General features: G+C 39.4%; 1 protein-coding gene across 8 annotated transcripts in view; it reads right to left on the bottom strand.

Annotated features, from left to right (window-relative positions):
- FAAP100 (FA core complex associated protein 100) overlaps positions 1-14,282 on the bottom strand; it is a 474,918-nt gene extending 460,636 nt beyond the window's left edge. For 3 of the 8 annotated variants that reach the window (XM_044085047.1, XM_044085054.1, XM_044085053.1), the window contains exons 1-2: positions 14,161-14,282; positions 9,216-9,415 (exon numbers count right to left, since the gene is read on the bottom strand). In XM_044085047.1, the coding sequence (XP_043940982.1) occupies positions 9,216-9,380 (165 nt within the window). In that variant the 5' untranslated portion in view covers positions 9,381-9,415; positions 14,161-14,282. Of the gene's footprint in view, positions 1-9,215; positions 9,416-10,500; positions 10,725-13,952 lie in introns of those variants that run through there. The other 5 variants (XM_044085051.1, XM_044085049.1, XM_044085048.1 and 2 more) reach the window with 5 other exon arrangements.
- Between the last annotated feature and the right edge of the window lie 11,187 nt (positions 14,283-25,469).

The raw sequence follows: 25,469 nt of genomic DNA, 5'->3' as shown, positions 1-25,469 counted from the left end.
GGCATGTGCGCCACTTTGCCTAGTTTAGTGGTGCTGCTAGAGAAACCTTTTTCTGAAGGCAAGGTGCATGATTGGGCAGGTGCATGGTTAGGGTTAGAGCATGTAAGAAAGGTGGTGCAGGCAGCAAAGTTAATATTTAGCAGGTATGGGATAGTATAAAACAAACTACAACAGCAGAAACACAGTTATGGCTTTCCAGATCATTGTCGCCTCACAGTAAGACGTTGTCCTGTTCGATTCTCAGCTAGAGCGTCTTCTGTGTGGAGACATGCGTGAATGGGCGTACCTTCGTTGAAGGTTGTGCGTCAGAGCTGGCAACTCGGCATGTAAAAATCTACTGCCAATCATTAGCGAACCGGAGTTCCACTGTGGTGACCCCTAACCGGGAAAAGCCGAAAGACACAACAATATGGTTAAGCATACTCACTGGAAATTAAAGAAAGTGCAGGTTGAGAGATTATTTAAAATTAAGGGAATTTTAACTAAACAAAAGGGTGGTAATCCTACAAGTGGCTGACCACTAGCTAGCTGATAATTCTCTTTCCAATCTCATTTCCATGAAACTACATTTCCCAAACTGTACTACTATTTAATTTTCAACATCTCAGTTTATACAGCTACTGTCTTCACCCCTGAGGGAAACAAACTTTTCTATAAGGCTCAGGAAATACAGATTTAGTAGATTTAAAAAGGGAGGTACATGGGCAAAGCTTCCCATATGGGAGGGGTCAGGAAAGTTTCCCCACCTCCAAAAAAAAAAAAAAAAAAAAAGTTAGTTATAGCTTGCGCAACAGCACATTTTTCTCAATTCTTATGGATCATTGAGTTTGTGTTCAGCTTCTTGCAGTGGATCCAGCAAAGGGTAATTTGTGAGTTGAACAGACATTACTTCATTTTTACAATGAACACCAGTGGGAGAAGATAAAGCAAAAGATATGTAACTGCCAGTGGTGACCGCTTCAATAATAAAAGAAATAAGAAATTAAAATCACTACCCATATGCAGCTGCAGAAAGTCTTGGCACTCAGTATACACCTACTGGCATGAGCAGAGGAAAGTTTTATAGAGTATTTAGAGTAAAAAGAAGTTATGTACACACCATAACGTTTCATCCAAGTTGTTGCTTTTCAGTCGTCTTCAACCTGTGGGAACTTGGATCTGGCATGGATCTGACTTGGCCACATTTTCTAGCATCAGATCCGAGCTCCAAGCTCCTCCCCTACCCATAATGCCCCTGTCTCCCTCCTCCCAGGAGATAGAGTTTGCTGCAAAACATAACATCCTGACCTAACCAAAAGCCTAACACCTTGGTATCAGCACCTTGAAATTACTATAGTAAAAACAAAGGCTTGCCAAAGTAAGGGCTATGTCTCATCCACCCAGTGCACCACAGCCTGTAAAAGGCATGGGGAAAGAGGGAGGGATGGTTGAAGACAAATGAAAAGCAACAACTCAGATGGAACATATGGTGAGTACGTAACTTCTTTACCTGAAGTTGTTGTTTTCATTTGCTCTTCAACCTGTGGGACAGGGTCCCCAGCTACCACAAGACCCTGGGAGGTCCTCATGGAAGAATATTCTGAAGCATGGCGGAGCCAAAGGATGCCCTGCCTCTAAACAGGAGATCCAACTTGTAGTGGGAAATATACTTGTGCAAAGATGCCCAAGAAGCTGCAAAACAAATGTCATCCAATGAAACCTTAGATCAATAGGCCACTGAAGTAACCACAGACCTAGTAGAATGCGCCTTAATTTGACCTGGTGGAGATAAACCTTTGGCTTTATATGCCCAAACTATGCACTCAGAGATGCAATGAGCAATAGTCACCTTTGACACTGGTTTCCCTAAGAAAGGTTTAGAAAAGGAAACAAAAAGTTGATCCGACTGGGGAATGTCTTTGTTCTATGCAAGTAAAAGCCCAACTGCCTATGAACATCAAGCAAGTGCAGTTTATACTCTCCCTTATTCTGGATCCTGGGGGAAAAAAACAAGGAGAATGATAACCTAATTGATGGATTCCGAAGCCACTTTCGGAGAAAGGAAGGGTTCATGCATAAGGACAACCTATCTTTATGGAACACCATATAAGAAGGCTTAACTGATAAGACCTGAATCTCAGACACTCTTTCAGCTGAGATAATAGCAACCAGAAAGGCGGTCTTCCAAGACATAAATTGCAAATCCACTCTAGCTGCAGGTTCAAAGGGGGAAGACAGCAAGGCTTGTAGAACTAGAGTAGAATCCCAAGGTGCTGTAGGGTCCTTGATAGGGGGCTGAAGTAAAAAGATACATTTCAAAAAGGCTTTACAAAGCTTGAAAGAAGCTAGGGAATCCAAATTGCCTCCTGTATGAAAACTGGAGATAGATGCCAGCTGAAACTTAATCGTAGAAAAGCTGGCACCCTGATGAATATCTGCCAAAAACTCCAGGAAATCAGGAATTGGAACAGTGAAAGGATCCAAAATCATTTTGAGATGGATGCCCATATCAAAAAACGTTCCCACTTACTGTAGTGAACTTTCCTAGTGGGACAATTTGTGAGCCACTACCAAAATCTTCTGAACCGGAGACAGCACGGGAGTCCTAGCTATCACTGGAACTAGAGCAGCCAAGCTGTAAGCTTCAGACTGACTAGATCTGGGTGCATGATCCCTGACGGATGCGGGATCAGATCTGGAACCAGATCTAATGTAGAAGGAGGACACACTACAGGAGACCACAGAGAGGTGGAACCATACTTGGCAAGGCCAGAAAGGGGCAATGAGGATCACTAAGCTCCCCAGCTGTTGAGCTTTCTGAATGAATTTTCGGGATCAGGGGAAATAGAGGATAAGCATATAGAAGACCGGAGGGCAAAGCATGAACCTGGGGGGCTCCCCCAGAGGGGAATTCAGAACAAAAATACTCACTGCACTTCGCATTGGAAAGAGAGAGGCAAAGAGACCACAGCACGGCCAACCCCACTTTAGGAAGATCTGTTCCACTACTGAAGGATTCAGAGACTACTCGTAAGGCATCAGAATAGATCTGCTGATCCTGTCCACCAGAATGTTGGACCTCCCTGGAATATGCACTGCCCCCAGAAAATGGCCGGTGGAGATCATCCATTCCCACAATCTCATGACTTCGCAACAAAGGGTATAGGACCTGGCTCCCCCATTTGTTGATGTACCAGACTACAGACATGCTGTCTGGACAGCAATCATCCCTAGGGGAAGATGGGCATGAAGTAATGCAACGCCATCAGCACTGTCCTCATTTCCAGGACGCTGATATGCAGTTTGGTCTCCAGGGAAGACCATGTGCCTTGGACTGTTCTTCCCATGCAATGTCCCCCCACCTGAGTAGGGAGGCATCTGTGGTCATCGGGGCCGGGAGGATAAAGGGATGACCCAAAAGAAGATCCGGGGATTGAAGCCACCAGAGAAGCAAATCCCTGCAGGCTCGAGATACACAAACTAGATGGATAATGGCAGATCTAGTAAGGACCACTGGACCACTAGGGTCCATTGAAGAACCCTCGTATACAAACGCACCATAGGGATGAGGGTGAGGGTGATCATGGCTGCCATGGATCCAAATGCCTGAAGAACTGATTCCGCAGGGGAAGATTGGGTCTGAACAATGTACAACACGATGTCTGAGGGACTGAAGTCTGTCCAGGGTCAGAAAAACCTTGCTCTGAATGGTGTCTAACCGAGCTCCAATTAAGTCTAGAGTTTGAACCAGATCTAATAGGGACTTGTTGAAATTTATGGTTACGCCCAACTGATGGGCGGTTTGGAGAAGGAGATCCGTGGCTTGGTAGAGACAATGCCTGGTGGAGGCGGAGAGGAGCCAATTGTCCAGGTAGGGGAAGACCTGGAACCCCTGCAGCCGCAGGTGAGCCACCGTCACTGCCATCACTTTGGTAAACACCCTGGGGGCGGTGGTGAGACCAAAGTGTAGTGCTCTGAACTGGTAATGACCGTCTCCTAAACGAAAGTGGAGGAACCTCCAAGAGTGCCTGTCCATTCTGATGTGATTGTACACATCCTGGAGGTCCACTGAGAACATCCAGTCATTTTTTTCCAGAAAGGGCAGAATAGACTGCAGAGTAACCATCTGGAATTTTATCTTGGCAACTGACAGATTTAGTGTTGAAAGATCCATAATGGGTCTTAAATCCCCCATCTTCTTTGTCACTAAAAGGAACCTGGAATAGATGCCCAATCCGGACTGATCTGGGGGGGGGGGAACAGGCTGGATGACTCGTTTTTCGAGCAGCTTGGAAATTTCCAGTGCTGCTGCCTCCCTTTGCATGGGGTGGAATGTCCGGGAGATGTTTGGGTGGGACTGGCATTTGAATTAAGGGGACTGAGTATCCTCTGGATATAATTTGCAACACCCAATGATCATCTGTAATGGACTCCCAGGCTGTTGGGTGTAGCAAGAGACGTCACCCGAGTGCCTCCAGAGATGAGCAATCCGGCAACCCTTCAGGGCTGCTGCTCAGTTCTGTCCAGGAATGAATGAAGAGACCCCTGTTTCCTTGGACCCTCTCTGCCGCGACAGCGGCAACTGTCATATACCCCTCTGCCTCTGGGGGAGGGCAAATCCTGGCCATCTTGGGAACAGCCCTGAGACTTCCAGAACCACATCTTCTCACCTCGCTGATTCCAGGAAAAGGAATCAGCGAGGAATCAGGTGGTTGAGAAGTGGATCCTGACAGCAAACAAGGTCTTTCCATCTTTCTCGCTCTGGACAAACATGTCTCATACAGTCCTTCCAAAAAGAGGGAACCATCATATGGAGCATTAGTGAAAGACTCCTTGAAGGGCTCTGAGAATGCACAAAGCTGGAGCCAGGCATGACTGCTGATAGCAATACGCATACCAGCCGCTCTAGCGGCGCCTTCGGTAGTGTGGGACAGGAGCCGGATACAGGTGTTGGAAACGGAAGTGAAGGTGGCCATACGGGAGGAGAACACCTTCTGCTTCTCCGCCGACATGGACCCTGGGGCAGACTCAGTGACCTCCTTGACCAGGTCTTGCTGAAGTCTGATCCCATGTGCCATATAGTTCAGGGCATGTACCACAAATATGGCTGTAGCGTAGAACCACTTTCCACAACGGTACATGGCACGGGACTCACCGTCCGGTGGATGGACCATGGAGCTCTCCTGAGTAAGCTCTTTCTTGGTGGCCACTGCTGCCACCACCAAGGCATCAACTAGGGACCCCTTACACCAGTGTTGCTTGTCTGATGGTGCACTCAAAATCCTGTAGGAACGCTTAGGAATAGGCTCCACCATGTCGAGCTCCTTCCATGCCTGAGATGTAACTAAATTCACCAGTGGATCTGTGAGAGGGGACACCCAGGAGGTAGAGGGTCCTGTGTCAAATACCTCCAGAAACACTGACTCAGCCGGGTTGGGTTTTTGGACAGACTACCCCCATGCTGGCAAAGGATTTCCATGATGTCTCCAAAGGAGACATCTTCCGGTGGTGACCGAGAGGAACCATCCCCTTCTTATAAATTGGTGTCTTCTGTGAGGGAGGACTCTTGCGGGGAGTCCAAGTGCCTCTTTTTACACATATGTTTCAGAGGAGGTTCCTCAGGGGGATCTCTGTGAAGGACTCAGAAACTTCTGGCTGTTCCCGTGGGGGAACACTCTGGGGCGGAGTGTCTCGATGGAACAGAGAGAACCCTCTCCTCCATGTCAAAAGCAGAAGGAGAACGAATCCTGGAAACTGGGGCCGTAACTCTCGGCATCAACGGGGGAGCCGGACACGAGCCTCCAGGTGCCAAGACTCTGAGTGGAAGGACGACTCTGAAAGCCCTGGAGCCGACACCACCCCCTCAGATCCGGCACCGAGGCTACGGCTCCAAGAGCCGGATGGCTCCAAGCTAGTCAGAGCCAAACCACTCAGGGCAATGGTCAGTGTCAAGGTACCATCAGCACCAAAACCTCAACTTAGAGGGGCCTCGGACCCAAGAACTCCAAAACCGGGGGTCAGACTGGATAATGACTAATGGGCATAAAGGCGGACTGCATGCTCCCAGCCCTGGAGGGGAGGGGTAATGCAAGACTCCCATCTGGATCTGGGCTTGGATGAATTTCCACATCTTCCTGTCCACCTCAGCTTCAGAGAGGCTGCAGGTGGACCGGGAGTAGGAAACCATGGAAACTGGCCTGGGAGAGTCCCATAAACAGGGGGTCTCAGCCATGGTGCAGAAAGGGAGTGCGCACACACACACACACAATCAAGTTAGAAATGGAAGAAAAAAAAGGGAAAGAGAGGGTTTTTTTTTTTTACTGGTTTAGAAAACAGACGCCTGAGCACAAGGATAGGGGATAAACTACAGGAACAAGAAACTGAAAGAAGATACAGAAAGAGAGTAGAGGTAGACAAAAAAAATTGATAAATTACTCACCAGGAACCCTGAGCAACAAACCATGATGCTAGCTAGACACGTGGCAAAGGAGATCTGAGGGGAGGAGGGAGACATGGGCATTTTGAGTAGGGGAGGAGCTTGGAGCTCGGATCTGATGCTAAAAAATGCATCCGAGTCAGATCAGTGCCAGATCCAAGTTCCTACAGGTTGACAAATGAAAACAACAACTTCAGATCATAAGGTGCTAAGAACTGACATTAAAGCACCAACAGACTCCTTCAACACTTAAATGTGGAGTGGAGTGGAGTGGGTTGATGGATATTACATGCTACCCTTAAGAGAAACAGTACTGACTTTATCAAATGTTGTAGATGTATGCAGAGCTACTAAGGTTATTAGAACATGACTAAATTTAATTGCTAAGAAAATATCAGTCTATTAGATAAAATGTAAGTCAAACAAAAAAATGCCAGTACGAATATGTTGTTAACACTGAAGGAGGAAAAGAAAATATCCACTGGGTGAGTAGAAAATAAGGCACAATTGAAATTCAAACCTCATGCACTACATTTGGCTATTAACAGGAAGCACTGCTCTGCTTTTAAGCAGTTCTGCAGAATCTGTGTTAGAAATAACCATTCTGCAAATATGTATAAATATATGCTTGTTGGTGCTACTGAAATGAAAACAGTTAATACCGTGAAATCTGGGTGAAAAAACACCAGTGGCACTGAAAAAGGAAATGTTGAGAACTCAAACAAGACTTAAAAAAACACAACTTGTAACATTTTGTCTGAAGATACTTTTGAAATACTAGGATTAAAAGACACTGAAAAAAGAAGCATGTTAACATATGCATGGTAGCAAGTAAAGCTAATGAACCAAAAACTACTGACAGGTAAATGCATAAATAAGAAAAACAGCTTGTTTTAAATCACATTACTTAAGAAAGCAAATTCTCCAAATATTTGGATCATTTCGCCTGTGAGAAGCTATGAATGGTGAAATTATTCTCAGTATGAAAGTAAATGGTGTACATATGCAAAAACAATTACAGAATTGCAGTGAAATCTCCAATACTACACAGAGTCATAGCAATGATATCCTCTATAACTATGCTGATTTAGTTACAAGATTAAGAAATCTGCCAGGACAATATCATAGACAAATAAATCCTGATGCTATACCAGTGATACATGCTGCAAGAAAACTAACAGCAGCTCTCAAGTAGAAGATAGCAGAACATGAAGCAAATGGAAAGCTTTGTTGTCATTAAAAACACCTAAAACCAGCAGAATAAGTGGACAGCATGCTTTCTGTTATAAGGTCAGACACAATTCTTATCTGTAATGATCCATAAAAATCTGAATAAACTGACTAAAACAGTACTTCTTCAATTATAACTAATGTTAAACAGCCTCAATGCCAAATGCAAAATTCTTTTCAGTACTTAATACAAACCAAGAATTCCAGAACATAGATATTTAAAAAATCTGATCTGTGTATATCTGATGCACATTAGGGAGGTGTTGATTCCTTGGCTTTCCTTTTGGTACTTTGTCAGCATCATAAGTATTCTTAAAAGCTGCAACACAACTAAATGAAGGCTTGGAAGGTGTTGTACACAACTGATTATCTATAACCTAGTTTGTGAAGGGTCGGATACAAGAAGATTATATCATGACCCAATAAATAGCTTGCAAAAGCAAAATGTCAGGTCATATTCCAGAGAATAAGAGTCAAATCTGACATATATGGACCATAATCTAACATCAAAAAGACTGAAACCTAATAAAGAATGACAGCAATTCTGCAAACACCAAAGCCTGAAGAGAAACAAGTATTTTAGGGTTTTCTAGGCACCAAGTAGTAGCATGCAATGTTTGCACCTATTATAATTGAGATAGCCATGTCTATAAAAAAAGTTGTCACAGCATGATGCAGGCTAGCAATGTGGCTATGAAAAAGAAAAAAGGTTTTGATTTTTAAACAAATAGTTACAGATGCAGAGATGTTAAAATAATATTACGGGAATAAGCAGTTATGTTGCAAGTAAAAGTCAGCAAGAATACCACATGAACTGTGGACCTACAAGAGAACAAAAATACCAGATGCCCCTCAGTCAGGTGCATTTACAGGTGCACAAAAAAATGATCAAGCATAGAGCGTTAAGCAAGGGTGCTTGCTTAGCATGACGCTCTTTCCTTAAGGTGTTACAATTCTATTCTATACTGTGTGGTGGAAAATGAAGACAAACAGATAATTGAGTTAAACAGCAAAATAAAATATGTTGATGCAATGTAAATTCATCAATAAATTCCATATTTCACCTAAAGACAAAATTAGTATTGTGGGTAGTATAAAGGTAATGTAAAATAGTGTTGGTCAGCTTTTCATATAAATAAGTCTAAATGTGTCTGAGTGGACACAGAATACTAGTTGAAGACATCCAATCAAGTCAGAGCAGTACAGTGAGTATGAATGTGGTCCAGTGAAGGAGATCATGCAGATCAGAGCTGGAAGGCAGTAGTGGGGGGAAGTATGAGAGAAGGTAAAACAGTGCAAAGGGACACATGAAAGATTCTTAGAAATAGGATTATATTAGAAGTGTATTAGTTCGGCACAGATGGGTATGCAGTTGCTATAAGAAATGTATCCACCCCACCAAGCAGCATAGTAAATATCTGAAAATACAGACAGGCTTTCCTGATGTTCTTTACATTCAGTGCATGCTTGCCTTCCCATGGAACCTACCATTTCACTCACACACTAAAGTGTACAACATCAGCTGTGACTACTGTCAACAGGTAAAGTCTGTGTTCCAAGAGCTGCTTACCTTTAAAGTCAGTTTTTGTCTGTCATAAATATAGCAGAATTCTGTTCCATTGCACATATAGATCTCATATCTGTGACAGATGATCTGCGTTTTTCCTACAGACAAACCTCCTGCTGGACAATGAAACCCAGCAATGTATGATACCCTCTGTCTGCTGTCAGTCATTTTTCCAAACTATGCTGAAATCAAAGAGCAACAAGCTGTGAAAATAAATGCAGTCCCTTAGATGCTGACATTTTAACAAAACAGAATATATTATTTCAGCAAAGCTACTTAGTATAAACTTCTGGTATGTAAAAAAGACAGACAGACCATTGACAGCCTAGCCAAAACACTCAAATCAAGAGCTGTACACATCATTTTACATTTCAAATGGTGAGATTCACTTTTTTTGGCAAACTGCTCATTAATGATACTTAGTGAGTCTTTCTTAGACAAACCTGCTTTCATATACTATGCCATGAAAACCAAGGCTCCAACTCCTAATTTCTTGAGATTCAAACCATAACCCCAAATACTCCCCGACATGCCACTATAATAAAAGTGTGCACAAAATATTAGCAAATACATGCCTACCAAATATTTTTAAAGGAAAAAAAACAACTGTTTAGTACTAATCTATGAACCTATGAACTTTGGCTTTGGTACAACATTAGATAAAACAGTATTATTTTCTTTTGTTGACTGAGAAAAGTTGGCAGATCAATATGCCTCATTTTAGGGCTGACTTGGAAGCACTATGTAGTTAAGTGACTTTCTCAGTCACACAACACACAAATGGAGACTGGGGGAATTAAACCCAGGACTACAAGATGACATCTGTAAACAGTTCAAAGACTTAATACTCTACACAAAGCTAACAGATATTGAGGTCTAGGTTTTATTTTAGCCATTTTATTTTGAATTTGTTAACCAGGTCAGTGCACTGATCCCACTGAGACAATATGCACAAACCAAAAACATGTATCATTTTTAAGCATTCTATACAATATTTTGTACCCTCACCAGCATGTGTATGTTATCTCAAAGGTTAAAGAAAATTAACGTTTTTTTTGTTTTAAATCTGACTTCAAAACAATAATATTTTCAAAGCATCACAAGACATACATTTTTACATACTCTCCATCGGCTCTTCATGCATCCCTTCATTTTTCTCACTACTCAAAATGTATTGCTAACCATAACTAATACCAGTTTTATAGCAAATCTCTGCCTTCTCATTACCTCCTTTCACCATCTTACAATTGTTCCTGCCACTATCCCTGCAGTTTTTTCACCAACTTACCTCTGCTTCTTGCTCCCCATCTCTCTTTCTGTTCAGTCAACACCCCATTTTCTCGGTTCTCATCATTTCTTCCCTCTAGTATCTTTCTCTTTACACATTCCTTCCACTATCAACCTTCCAGTACGTGTCCTTCTCCATTCTTGTAACTATTATGACAATGCTAGAATAGTATGAATACAGATATTTTGTAAATATTATGAGAATATCTTCTTCTTCTTTCGGCTTTTCCCAGTTAGGGGTCACCACAGCGGATCACCGTCCACTCATGATTTGCAGTGGAGTTTTACAGTGTCGAGTTGCCAGTCAGGCGCTCAACCTTCCACAGAAGGCACACACATGCACGCACTCACGCCTAGGGCCAATTTAGTGTGTCCAATCCACCTACAGCATGTCTTTGGGATATGGGAGGAAACCGGAGCACCCGGAGGAAACCCACGCGACACAGGGAGGACATGCAGACTCCGCACAGAAGGCACCCCAGCAGAGGATCGAACCGGAGAACCTCTTGCTGTGAGGTGGCAACGCTAACCACTGCACCACATAAAGTTTATTCACAAGACAAGGTAAAAAGATGAACTTTACTTAAGAAGACTGGCACTGAAGTTTAAATTAAATGTAAAGTAATACCTCTAAGGAGTAAACATGCAGGGAAAGGTATTCAGCTAGACAGTATGTAGTAAAACAGCAAAAGGGCATTAGAGTAAACATATCAAATCACATTGTGACTTTGTTATTAGTAACATAATCAGCACACTTAATTGCTACTTCCTCTAGCCGGTTACATAATTATAAACATGGGATTATTATAAAATGACATTGTCGCAGAAGGTAGAATGCACTGGGGTTCTTATTGCAGTATGATGGTTTCTGTGAGGTTCCACTGATTTTTTTTCTTTTTTCATTAGTACATTATCACTTAACAAATATCACGTTTATCACAATGCCTCAGGGTGGAGCCACCTCTTGGATGCTATAGGCATCTTTAGATTATGCCAATGTTAAACAACAAAATCCTGATTCCTAACTTATACATGATACTTCCCCACTCTCACTGAACTTTCACTGAAAGGGGATAAATGGGCCATAGACTCTTGCCCCAGAGAAAAAAAAAGCCAATATAATGGCACTGAGTATGTTCAATGATCAGTGGGCGATGAGCCAAACATTTTACTATAATCATCACATTTATTTACTGAGGGTGTTAACTGAGAATTAAGGCTGACAATACAAAGGCTTCCCGAATCCCCTTCTTATTTATGTATGGGGTAGTATTCGGCATCTCAGCATTATATGAGAATATAAGAACACTATATAACTACAAGACTTTTTATGCTTGAATTTAGATTAGTAGTGCCAACCATATACTACAACAATTTGTACCATGAAGTTTTTAAGAGCAGTACCCTGCCTACATCCTCATTGTAGCATCACTTTGTTGTTTAGCTCCCTGCAATGTCTCTCTATTTAAAAAAGATATAGGGATTTGAGTCTGTTTTTTTATAACTTGAAATGTTCTCCCTGGGTCTCGACTGACAAAATTCTCAATCCACAAATCAGTTCTCAATCCAGTCAGACTACCCTTGATAACAAAATACAACAAATACTTTAAGAATGTTGGTTGTTGCTAGCAATCATAAACACCTCTGTTTTATGTTATTGTGAATGTTTTTACTCAATTTATAATAATATTTCTAAACGAAAAGCAATCAGCAACAAACGACAAGTCAGATCTTCAACTTTTTACTCCTTAGGTATTTCATAGCAAAATTTACAGAGGTTCTGGCCATGGCCTGAATAGTTGCTCTGTCCCCTGGTAAGGCTAATTACAGTTAATGCTGCTGCCAATATATGCAGAACTGATTAATGTCCATTGTGTGCTAACAAAATGTGCATGGTGCCAAAGCAATACAAATCAAATCACTAGTGGTAAATAAAAAAAAACTAATGAATAGTGAAAACAACTATTTGTGATACAGGAAAATCACGGAGTATGAAAAATGACAAGCCTGCCAATTGGCAGCAGCAGTGGATATATAATACAGGGAAAGATGATAAACTGTCGATGAGCTGCCAATTGTCACCCACAAGTCAGCAAGCTTACTGCTAATCATTTAAGCTGCCAAAATTTACAATGCAGCTGCTTACATGATTTACAATTACAAAACATATAACTGCAATTGTTTAAAAATAATTATATGTCAATGCTATCATTGTTTTGTGACTACTACATATTTTTGACCTGACTGGTAATTTCACATATTCCCTAGGTTGATTCTGAAAATGGTTCATTAGTACCACTGCTCAAACCTGGTCAACAAATACAGATATATACATATCTATGCAAATAAATAAATAAAATACTGTCTATGTGTTTTTGTGTGTCAGCAGCTGTAGCAAGGAGCTATTATGGCACCTTGCTGCAGTTTCTGTAGTACAAGAAAACAGCCAATATGTGAATATGTAGTACTATAGTAGCTATTTGTCTAGAACTGGAATATAATGTTTTTTCTCTCCACTTGAGAGGAGCTCTAGCCAACGGATTGCCCAGGGGACAACTGCTCTAGTTACAGCTCTGACTATGAAAGGCATTATTTCTTTCTTGCACAACAAACTGTTTAATTGCTTATTTGTATAAAGCAAAAAAAAACGTCTCACACACACATCCACATCCATAGATGTCCCTAAAAATGTTGCTCTCCCTCCTGAAATTGGTGATTTTGTTGGGGGAGGGGGCTGCAGATTACAGTCAGTGCATACTGATAAAATATTTAATTCATATTCTCTTTTTTTCTGACAACTTTATCAGTTCTCAACAGTTTATCTCCAGAATCAGGGTCAAAGGAAAAAAATAACTATGGGAATGTCCCCAAATTAAGGGGCAGATTGTGAATACTGGCACTGTTAACCTAGAAAGCTAATAGAAAAAATGCTGGCTTCTATTACGTCAGAAAAAGTATATCAAATCACATTGCTTGCTCTGTCAGTGCCGCAGGTTAACAGTACCAAAACTGTAAACGTGTCCATGACTGTCCCAGGCTATTTCTATATTTCTCTAGGATTCTGTTCAGATTTGTCCCTAACTTGTTGAGAACTATGCTACTGACTGTAATCTAGCGTCTTTTCTACAAAATGGCCATTTTCAGAATGAACAGTCCAGTTTAAGGAGGAACAAATTAAAATTCTCAGCCAGAATTAGGGGCACTTGAGGTATGAGTTTAGTAATTCCAGTAGTTTAATGTGTCAACTTGCTGTATTTTCTCGTAATTATTATTTTTTCTTTGCCCCTAATTCTGGAAAGAAAAAAGTGGATTTTGTGCTACAGATATACAGCAACACACATAAACTTATACACTCACAGTCATTTCACTGTACACGTTCTACTAGCACGCATAAATACCCACTTGTGCACTGCGAAATGTAAGTTTTTAATCTTTTTTTATAATAAACCTTACTAGATAATGAAACAGGCTGAAGGACGAGTAACTCAGTTGAGTATATAATCGGGATATTGTTACTGATCCCGCTCCAAAGCACTCAAAACTCTCAGTCCTAACGCTCACTACTCCCATCTTTTGAGTTCACTGTGATACCCCTTTGGTTTTACAACCTCCACGTCTTCCGCAGTTCATGGGAGTCTCCAATTTTAAAATTCCCGCCCACCTGTCATCTTAAACAAAACCGAGAATTGACTTTTCAAACACTCTTGCTGCAGCAGCTGGTAAAAACACACGTAAAGATGTGACCTGAGCACAGTGTTAAATCCACTAACTCTAATCCACCATCGTCTGACCGTTTTGCTATTTTTGTGGGAGATGTAGTACAGGTGCGTAAACAAAAGCGGCAGATTCTGATACGCTGGCACTACATCTCCCAGTGTATATTGCGTAGAGGATGACAAAGGCACGTGTCCATTACAAACGAACGCTATTTCTTTTTTGGGAAATTGTAGTTCAGCTATCATTAAAACCGGTTACATTGGCATTGCTTCTTACATTGCAAGCGTCCACTATTCACTGCACACTTCTCAACTGTACAGACTTTGCCGGTTTTTTTTTTTTTTGACTGCTCCTCATAGCATGTGGGATTTTCAGGCAGAGGACTGACGACCCATTTTTGCACATGGGGTCGGTGAGTCATCAAGAGCCAAGATTTACGCTGCTGGGTGGCTACCCCTTCCGCAGTAGTTCTTCCACACCGCTTTCGCATACTCACACATATGCCCAATTTAGAGTGTCCTATCCGCCTACTGCATGTCTTTTGAATGTGGGAAGAAACCGGAGCACACAGAGGAAACCCATGCAAACACAGGGAGGCATATATGCCTTTTAACCTGTTATAGCAAGAAATCTGGACAAAGCAATAAATAATGGGGGCAAAGGCCCAAAAATACGTACACATTTTAAATATCGCACTTACAAACTTAAAATGTAGATAGAACAACAGGTTTTGCATTAATATGAATTTTCTGAATGATATGTAAATAAAGACTGACTCTGGCCAAATTGTTTCTACCCTACTACTCGACCTCTCTAAGGCCTTTGACACTATCTCTCACAGCCTGCTACTAACTAAACTTTCAAAACTTAACCTATCTCCCTCCTCCTTGAACTGGTTCTCCAGCTACTTATCTAACAGATATCAAGCAGTCAAATGGAAAAAGGCCACCTCCTCATTTCTAAATACCCCTACTGGGGTACCCCCAGGGCTCCATACTGGGTCCCCTTCTCTTTAATATATTTATAAATGATTTCCACAACTCTATCCCATTCTCAGACATCATCCAATACGCTGATGATTCTACTATTATCTGTGCTGCCACCTCTATCCCCTCACTCCTAAAACTGACTCAAGATGCTTTTACAACCACTGAGCAATGGATGAAAAGGAATCACCTAGCACTCAATGCCTCTAAAACCAAATTAATGTTATTCACCCCCTCTAAGGCAACTTCTTTCAATATAAACACATTCTACATCTCTAGTCAAAATAATGTACCTCTGGAACTGGTGTCTGAGACCAAGTTACTTGGGGTCCAAATTGATAGCCAGCTCAAATTCAACTCCCACCTACAGCCAAATATCAAAAAAAAAAACATCAAAAACTAGGTATGCTTTACCAACAAAATCATTACCTTACACCTGCGACCAAAATCACCCTCTCTACCTCATTTCTTATCCCCTTCCTTCTCTATGGAGCTCCACTCCTAACTAACCTACAGACCTCTCCAAAAACACAACTTTCCTCTTGCTACAACAAAATTGCCAAGTTCGCTACCAACCACAAGTCCTCCACCCACCACTGTTACTCTCTCCAGAAACTAAAATGGCTAGAGCTACTCAGTTATCTCACATATACTCAACTAAATCTTGCACATAAGCTCATTTTCAACCCCTCCCTCTGTCCCTTCCTTTCATCAGCCTTTAAAATGCACCTTCCTGATAGAGTATTAAGGTCCAACAATCAAAATCTATTAGAAGTATATAAACCAACTAGTCCCCCAGGCAAACATCTTCTGTCTTATGGCCTTGCATGCCTTTGGAACTCCCTACCACCTTCCATTCGCACCACCCCCAACCATTTTATATTTAAAAGATCTCTTCACTCACATCTAGTATCCCAGTGGGAATGCTCTTGCTCCCACCCCACATAACTAACACTTGCAAACTCCATCTTCCTTCTTTCACTGTTTCCTCCTGCAAATTTCCTTATTATTCACCCTAACTCATACATATTATTATTCCTACAATAATTGGAAAGAATACACTAGGCCACACTTCCTAAGTATTGCTTCCTAATACGTTATTACTTCTCAGTATTTTTGTGCATTGCTTCCTAATATGTTATTATTTCTCAGTATTGTCGTGAAATGCTTCCAAGTATGTTATTATTTCTCAGTACTTTTGTGCTAAATTTCCCTTTAGTCTGTATTACCTATTAATTTCATCACTAGACTGTATTCATTCTAGTTTTTGCTGTATTATTTGCAAAATTTTTTTTCTTGTATGTTTAACTTCTGTATAATGGTATAATTTGTACATCTATTATGAATAACCTACTGTAACCTACTTAGTTTTGGAGCTTTTCTCCCCAGGACTCCATTGAAAACGGATTCATTTGGCCCAATGGACTATCCTGGCAAACCAACTGCAAATAAATAAAAAAATAAAAAATATGAAGTCTGAAACTCAAATGACTGTCATTATTTTCTGACTGCAACCCTTAATAATTTGCCAAAAAACGAAATTGTATGAGAAACAAGCCAAAAATATGAGGCAAAAATCTGGACACTACCAAAGTCTGTACAGTTACAAGGTATGCAGGGAGGACATGCATACTCGGTACAGAAGACACATATCCCATAGAAAATGCATGCTAACACAAATATTCTAGGAACTTTTTAAGTTTATAAGAGCGATAATTAAAATATGTCCCTATTTTGGGGATTTTGTTCCCCCATTATTTTAGACTTTGTCCAGGTTTCTTGCTCTAATAAGTTGAGAGGTATGCTGTTCATTTGGTGGAGAAATGCAGAGGTTCCCTTGCAGACTATAGTTATTTTTCAGGAAAAACAAATACTCATCTCAAAGCTTGATTTTTTTTTTCTAAAACTGATCACTGTTATGTGATTCTAATTTATGTTGCCAGATAATTGATCCTCTTTTTGTGCCTACACTGTTGCTGATTGGAAGTTACCCTCCTTTGTGATTCTGTAATTTAGAAACAATGAACTAATGCATAATCTGTAGTGGGGAATGGAACGTGGCATGCCCCAATGTGAATTTCAGCTGATAAGGCTATGAATTTTCAGTGTTAATTTTTTTGGAATGTAGAAGTTTTTTATATAAAATATTTTTGTATAAAATGTCATATTTTTTGTATAAAACTATTATATTTCATCCCATGATAGTAATTGCAGGTGCTCTGGACTTCAGAAAGAGAGAGAGAGTGTGTGTGTGTGTGTGTGTGTGTGTGTGTGTGTGTGTGTGTTGGGAGGTGGAGTAAGGACCAGAAAAGGAGACAGTTTTTGATGACAATGCACCACTGGGTAGAGTAATAGAGGAGAAGTGAGGACAAATATTTGTGAATCTTGGGAGTACTGTGCATCATAATGAATTAAGACAGGAAGCGAGTGGTGTTGCGGGTGAAAGTAGAGGTAGTTGCAGAACACAGAGGTGTTGATGAAAGCCTGAAGGAATTAGATGGGGGGGGGTTCAAACTGACAAAGACTATTCTAAAAATACAGTAATGATGAGAACTCAAAAGGATAATGACTCCAGATTCTAGGGTAAAATGGTTCAGTGGAGTTGGAGGGAAAAGAGGAAATGAGCAGGAGAAAGGGGAAAGACATCCTTTCCCAGGAAGGCCTCTCATGCTGGGGAATATATTTCATTGTGAATTAAATGGGATACAAATGGGAAGATGAGAAGCTTGGCCTAGTGTCTGTAGTTAGCACGCAGGATTAAGGCTATGAACTGTTAGCAAGTTACTTCCTGTAGTCCAGGGTTTGATTCCTTCACTCTCCATTTGTCTACTGTGTGACTCTGAGCAAGTAACTCAGTTGTGCAGTGCTCCATGGCTGCCTGTAAAAGGTTAATATGGATCAGTGATGTACCCCACTTAAACAGAAAGAAAAAGGTAGGGGCAGCACTAAGCTTATTTCTGATATGCGAGGAGACCCTCCATCATAATGGAATTTACTCTCCCATGTGATTGTGTAATTAAAAATAAAACAGCATCAAGGGGTGTGGAACATAGAACAATACTGTGTGAACTGCAGTCACTGAGGTTCTGAATTTTCAGTGTTTTTTTTTTTTGCAATGATATTAATTACAAGTACTGAAAGAATGACAAGGTGTTTGTGTGTGTTTGTGTGTGCATGTGTCCATGACTTGACTTTTAAGCTGAAATACTTTACTGTAGCCATTATTTTTAACTGATCACAATAAGACATTTGATATGTACATATTCAATTAAAGAAGATATATTTGGATGTTATGGAGGCACTCTGTGTACAAAGTGACTGATTCCCCCAAATGAAATTCTTCTCAGAAGTCCAATGATGAGGGTATTTGAAAAGGTTGGAAAAACGTTCCACAAAGCATCTAAAACCCCAATGACTTCTGGAGCCTAGTAACCCTCCCCCTGGCCCTCCATAATTTAATTACTTCCGCTGGTCAGTTGAAAGCCCTAGTGGTAAGTGAATATGTATGTGTATATATCTGACATGAGCTGCTTTAATTTTCCTTTATCGTTATTCAGAGTTTGCTGCAGTTTAGCATGGTGGTAGAAAATAGTACTGTAACAGCCTTTTAAATAAATAAAGAATATACTGTCCAAGGCAAAGCATGATGATTTATTTTTATGTAGTTCCTCGTTCTTGAAATAAATATATAGCCTCTAGAATATGATGTTAAAATTAAAATTTTCATCAGAAGCCTAATGATGAGTGGTAAAAATACATACATGATCAGATAAATGCTGTGAAATGCATCGCAAAGCATTTAAAACTCCATAGTATGTGGTCCTTGGTATACTGATTTCCTGCAATAAAGTATTTTAATCTTCATTAAAATCATTAGCTTCTCCACCTAGACCTGTGGCTGATATTGTAGGGTATGTGGCTTAGGTTTTAAGAAGTTGTTTTTGACATTGCCTCTCCTGCCTGCTGGGTGCAATTAGTGATTCTTGGGGAACATGATAAGTTGATTGAAAGCATAATGTTTTCAAAGTTTCCAATACTGCCAGGATATGGAGTTATTAATAGTTCAACATTATCAACCAAACTCCTTTGTAACATTTCTTTGCCTGCATTACATTTTAAACTTCAGAAACAATAGTGAAATTAACTGAATTATTTTTCCTTGCTGTTGTCTCATAAATTTATGGCAGGTGCCTAAATGTAGTAGTGTTGGTTAATTAGAATAAAGGACTACTCGACAGGTACTCAAAAATAACCAAATTGATGAATCTAAGAAAATTAAAAACTTTCCTTTATTCTAAACCAAAGAACATAATTGTAAAATCATTGTTTAGTGCTTTTGTCTCATAAAGTAACATTAGAAACTTCTTCAGAACCGTTTAACACCCCCAAATTCTCACATATTTATAAGGAACCTATTACCCAACCTACCCAACTAAGCACAATCATTCTTTATTTAAAAGGATATCTCCCTTGAAACACACACACACACACACATATATATATATATATATATATATATATATGAGTTCATGTCAGTCCACCGACAAGTCGGAAGACCGACATTCACTCCACCGACACATGAAAAGATCGACAGCGCAAACACGGACATTTAACAGGTAAGACTTTTAATTTCGCTAATCATGCCTACCACACATGCATAACACTGCCACACTTACTAAACCATGGTAGGCATGATTAGCGAAATTAAAAGTCTTACCTGTTAAATGTCCGTGTTTGCGCTGTCGATCTTTTCATGTGTCGGTGGAGTGAATGTCGGTCTTCCGACTTGTCGGTGGACTGACATGAACCCATATATATATATATATATATATATATATATATATATATCTATGGATCTACCTGACTATATCGACTGTTCACAACAGCGGCAGCGACTCAGAAGATCGACAAGTCAGAAGACCGACGGAGGAAAACACCGACGCTGAGAACACTGAGATGGGGAAAGGATGTGTAAGTATGCGGTAGTGACGGCCGTTAGGGTGCGAGTAAGGTAAGTGTGCGATGTTGACGGTCTGTAGGGATAGGGGTGGGATAAGTGAGTTAGGGTTAGGGCGCGGGTTAGGTAAGGGTGCGAGTAAGGTAAGTGTGCGATGTTGACGGTCTGTAGGGATAGGGGTGGGATAAGTGAGTTAGGGTTAGGGCGCGGGTTAGGTAAGGGTGCAGTAGTGATATTTTTTGGGTTAGGGGTGGGTTAAGTGAGTTAGGGTTAGGGCGCGGGTTAGGTGAGTGTGCGATAGTGACAGACCTTAGGGTTAGGGTTTCGGTTAGGGTTGTAGATAGTTGTGTATGTAAGGGTTAGTGTTGGTTTGTGAGGATTTTGGTGTGCTTGTGTTGTGTGTGTGGGTTTTGGACAGGGGATTTGTTTTGTTTGTTGTTATGATGTGTCGAGTGTATGAGGTGTCATGTTTGTGAACTGTCGATTATGTGGTGTCGGTGAAGTCGCTGTCGCTGTTGTGAACAGTCGATGTAGTCAGGTAGATCCATATACATATATATATATATATATATATATATATATATATATATACCCAATACAATGAATAAAATAAATAAAGAAGTACAAAAATAAGTCCATCCTTCTTGAATAAAGTATAGGTAATTAAAAACTAATAGCTATTCTATACACCTGAGGTAAACCTTGTTAACATATCTGCTAAGCATTTTGCAAAGAATTGTAGTACCATATTACTAAACATTCATTATTTAAAAAAAAAATCATCCAAACCATAAGTTCAATGAAAAATTACATAAATGCAATAAATATTATACATATGTGGAAAGAGTTTTAATGAATATCAATCAGTTTAAAAACCTGTTCAATAAATACATGTGTAATTCAATAAACAGTAGATTCATTCCCTAATAAATAAATAAATAATACGGAAATAAATTACATAGATAATAGTAGTAAATAGTAAATTACTCTTCTGTTACTATTATCTATATCAATGATTCAACAATTTTACAATTATGTTCTTTGGTTTGGAATAAAGGAACGTTTTAATTTTCTTAGATTCATTGAGTTGGTTATTTTTGAGTACCTGCTGAGAGTAGTCTTGTATTCCTGTTAACCAAAGCTACTTACTACATTTGGGTTCTTAGTTTTTAGAGTAGTATTTTTTCCACTTTTCAGTTTCGGTTAATTATTTATGGAGGTCCACTTAGGAATTCAAGCTGACTACAGTAAAATATTCAGAAATAAAATGGTAGCTAAATAAAACCTTTGCAATGATAATTCACGGATTTTGTGTCACAGACAAACTTTTTTCTCCATGCTCTCCCAAAACATTACTTCACAGCTTTGGAAGTCTGAGCTACCACTGAGGTTTTGCCCTTTGAAGAAAAAAAAACTGTTTCTAAAGTATACTTAATTATATGCTGATATTTTATGGAGTACTACCCAAACCACAGCAAATAAGTACTTAGTATTAGTTTATAATTTGTTGTACTCTTATGGGACAATGGAGTTGACATAAAAACATGACTACACTTTTGTTTGTATCCTTTCAAGTACACAATATGAACTATGAAAATGTAACAGTTTGCAGGATACATCACATCATCAGTCAGTACAGAAGAGCTGGTTTTACTTTGCCACTAACAATGTTTCTGTTGTAGAATTTTAGTTTAGCATGTTTTTTTCTATTTCAATGAAATGATGTGTTTAATATGGGACTATCATAGTTTTCTTTCACTGTTTTCAGGAGAGTTAAAATATATATATGTGTGTGTGTGTGTGTGTGTGTGTGTGTGTGTGTATATATATATATATATATATATATATATATATATATATAGATATATAGATATAGAGATAGAGATCCTAAATATCATGGCATTTGACATTTCACTCATTTTTAGGCCACAACTGCCATTATCAATACTGTCCTGCAAAAAGGCAGGCAGGTAATAAACTGTAGCCTTTCTCCCACATTGCAGTTTTTGTCTGCTAGTAATATGATATGGCCTAGACAATATAATTTGTAGTGCTTTAGTTCTGTGTTTACTTAAAATTATAGTGCTGTGACTCTCCAGTTTGCAGTACTTGAAAATATACTGCCAGTTTTCTTTTTCACTGACTCCCTGTGATTTGTGTTATTTGTGAATTATTACAATGTCAGTCATTATACATTTAAACCTTTCTCATATAAAATACAATTAGATTAATTTTGTGTTATTTTCTGTGACTGCAATGCCTACTAACATCCTTTACCATATTCAGAACATATTCCTATGGTATGAAATTTGCATGTTTGGTATTGTCTGAATGATCAGATATATACCAATGTGGTAGAAACTTCAATACAGATGGCAGGTATCAGACCAAACAAAATATATTTATCTCATGTACCTCTCAAATGGCCCTGTACTTGTAACAATTTGCTTGCTGTAAATCTTATCTCGTCTGTATTTTAAAATTCTCAATGAAATCATGCCCATCTGTAAAAGACTCCTGCCCTTGTAGCAGCCACATTACTTAGTCACTTCTTGATGCAGTCAGATCAAATATTGCAAACTTCTCACACTTCTACTAAAATAATCTGGTTACAGGATTCAAGTGAATTTTAACTGTTTGGATAAAATCTGCATATTCCTCATTTGCTTTGTGTGTGTTAAAACTACAGTGTGACCATATGAATACACTGTAAAATAATGTGCATGAGCTTAATATATATATATATATATATATATATATATATATATATATATATATATATACTATCTGCTGCTCAGCAGTTCACAGTTCATAAACTCTGACCTGATGTATTTCCTTCAACTTTGTGCTAATCCAGTCTACAATGGTGACATGCAGTTCTCATGCAGGCTGAGATAAACTCCTATACAGAAAACATACAAGTTATCAGTTCTTAACATAATGCTAGATCTCTGAGCAGAGCTCCTGTTGCAGAAACTTATAGAAGTTACACCACAACAGTTAAGACCACTTTGCTCATAAATCTTGTCTAGGCTGCTACTAATTCCAACCCCTGTCCCATAATGCACTTCCCCAGCCTGTGTCTTCATTGCTGCACAAATGAAAAAGTGATAGAACAGAAGACAAGGGAGCAAATGGAGAACTTCTGTAATGGTAAGCATCCATAACTTTCCTACCCAAACTTGTAGAGCTCTGTTTGCAAGAAATGATAAGGCAGAGTCTGCAGCCTACACTCATAATGACTGCCCTAAGAGAACAAAATCTTGTTCACTGGAGCTCTAAAAGAGGACCTAGATTTAAATGGAACATCTAATTTATAGTACTATGCAAAGATACAGGAACAACCAAGTAGGCAGACAAATGCCACCCAAACTAGCATTCGAATGAAAGCAGTAAATATTGAGACAGCTCTAGAAGAACTCACTTAAAATGAGGACTTGTAATATTTTGCCTTAATTGTAATAAAAATATACTGTTTATTGGCTTTCTTGCCTTCATGACCTTTAGCAAGGGAAACAGAAACATCAACCTTATAGATAAAGTTGGTTCTATCAGAATAATAAATCAAAATAATGACTCAATTCACATAAGCTTGGAATAAAATAATAAAAAATAATTATGACAAACTGTTGAATGAATCTGTTATTTTGGTTTGTTGTGTTTTTATGAGTTACAAATGTTAAATGTATGTTGGTTTATTGTGTTGTGACAAGTTACATTATCACAGTACTTTATGTTATTTTAGCAATATAATACATGAGCTGCAATGGTGAAGATACTCAGCTAGACAGGAATATTGAGAAAAGTGCAGACAATTGAATTGATTGGATAAGATTCATTTTACTGGCTACTTTAGACATAAAGGGAAGGTCAATATGTAATGTAAGGAGGTTTGACAGAATAGGCCTGTAATTTAGATTTTTTTTTTTTGGCAGAAGTAACTACCTCTAGAAATAAGATCCTTCTAGGATAAATATTTCAGCTCTTTTGATGTAAAAAGCTCAGACAATACAATTTAAATTATTTTCTACCATGACATAAGTATTGCACATAGGGAATTCATCTCTTACAGGAAGACTAATATGAAAAGTACCCCTCAGAAAGGCTATTGACATGGACTCCTGAACCAGAAAAACAGTTGCCACTAACTGAACTTTGATGGATGAATAACTAAAGTGTGCATCAGAAATTTTGAAAAATGCCTTTAGACCTGTGGAATTGGGTATAAAAATTAAGCAAAAAGTTGTACTGTGTCCAAAAGAGAAGAACATTTCCATTTGGCACATCTATTTGTATGGTGTTTACAAGGCTGAAAAGTGGCTTTCTGACTCCTCTGTCAGAAAAAATACCACTGAGTAGACTATCAATCCAACACTGTTAAGACCTTTTTGTTGCTTGTTGATACACTAAATAACCATCATATTGTGTAAATGAGCAGAGATATAGCCATGGGGGCAAAAACTCCAACAGAGATAGCAGGGGCTGTAGCACCACCTACACTTTTAGGACATTGATGGGTATGTGAGATTCCTGGCAGGATCATAACCAATAGGCTCTAAACACCTTGCAGTGCATCTCCTACCTGAGAGCAAATCCATCTGTTGTAACTGTAACCATGGAGGCTGCAGAGTGACTGGTTCCTGTTTAAAAAAAATGATCTCTAACATGGAACAGACCACCATGGTTCAAGAGTCTTGCAACACTTTGATAACTTTGTCCTGTTTTCTCCTGAGACCACTGTACCATGAGAGTCTACTGCAGGCCTGTCATATGATAACTGAATGAGGCACCATGATAAAGGTAGCAGCTGTCTATCCCATAGCCCTGAGCTACATGCTGGCTGTGGGAAGTGCACAGTTCATAAGTGTGAGGCAGTGATCTAGCCCAATAGCCATCAAGGAACACTAATTCCCATATATAGCTGAGCCAAATCCCTTCTCTCCCATCCAGAAGTCTATTTTTAACAGTCCTTTGATCTTCTCATATCCTATGGTATATTACGGCATAATATGGCTATTCTTTGGTTTATATTGAGCTTTTGTGTTTTACTACTTCCATATATTTCCATGTCTAGTAATGTCTGTAATATTGTGTCATAAAACATTTTAAATGCAAAAATTAATTTCACACATATATGCCTATAGTGTATAGTGTACACATTCAGATTTTTTATCTATTTCTGTAATTTAAATATTTGATAGTTACTTTCTTTTTCATAAATTTCCTTTGAATTACTTCAAGAATATCCAATTGTCCAACAGTGTGCATGCAAAATGTATAATTATATTCCCCAACGGGCCTTATATAAGT

This window comes from Protopterus annectens, chromosome 10.part0 (genome assembly GCF_019279795.1).
Source record: "Protopterus annectens isolate FY-2018-M chromosome 10.part0, PAN1.0, whole genome shotgun sequence".
In the NCBI taxonomy this organism is placed as follows: Eukaryota; Metazoa; Chordata; order Ceratodontiformes; family Protopteridae; genus Protopterus; species Protopterus annectens.
This window is presented reverse-complemented; position numbering and strand designations above follow the sequence as displayed.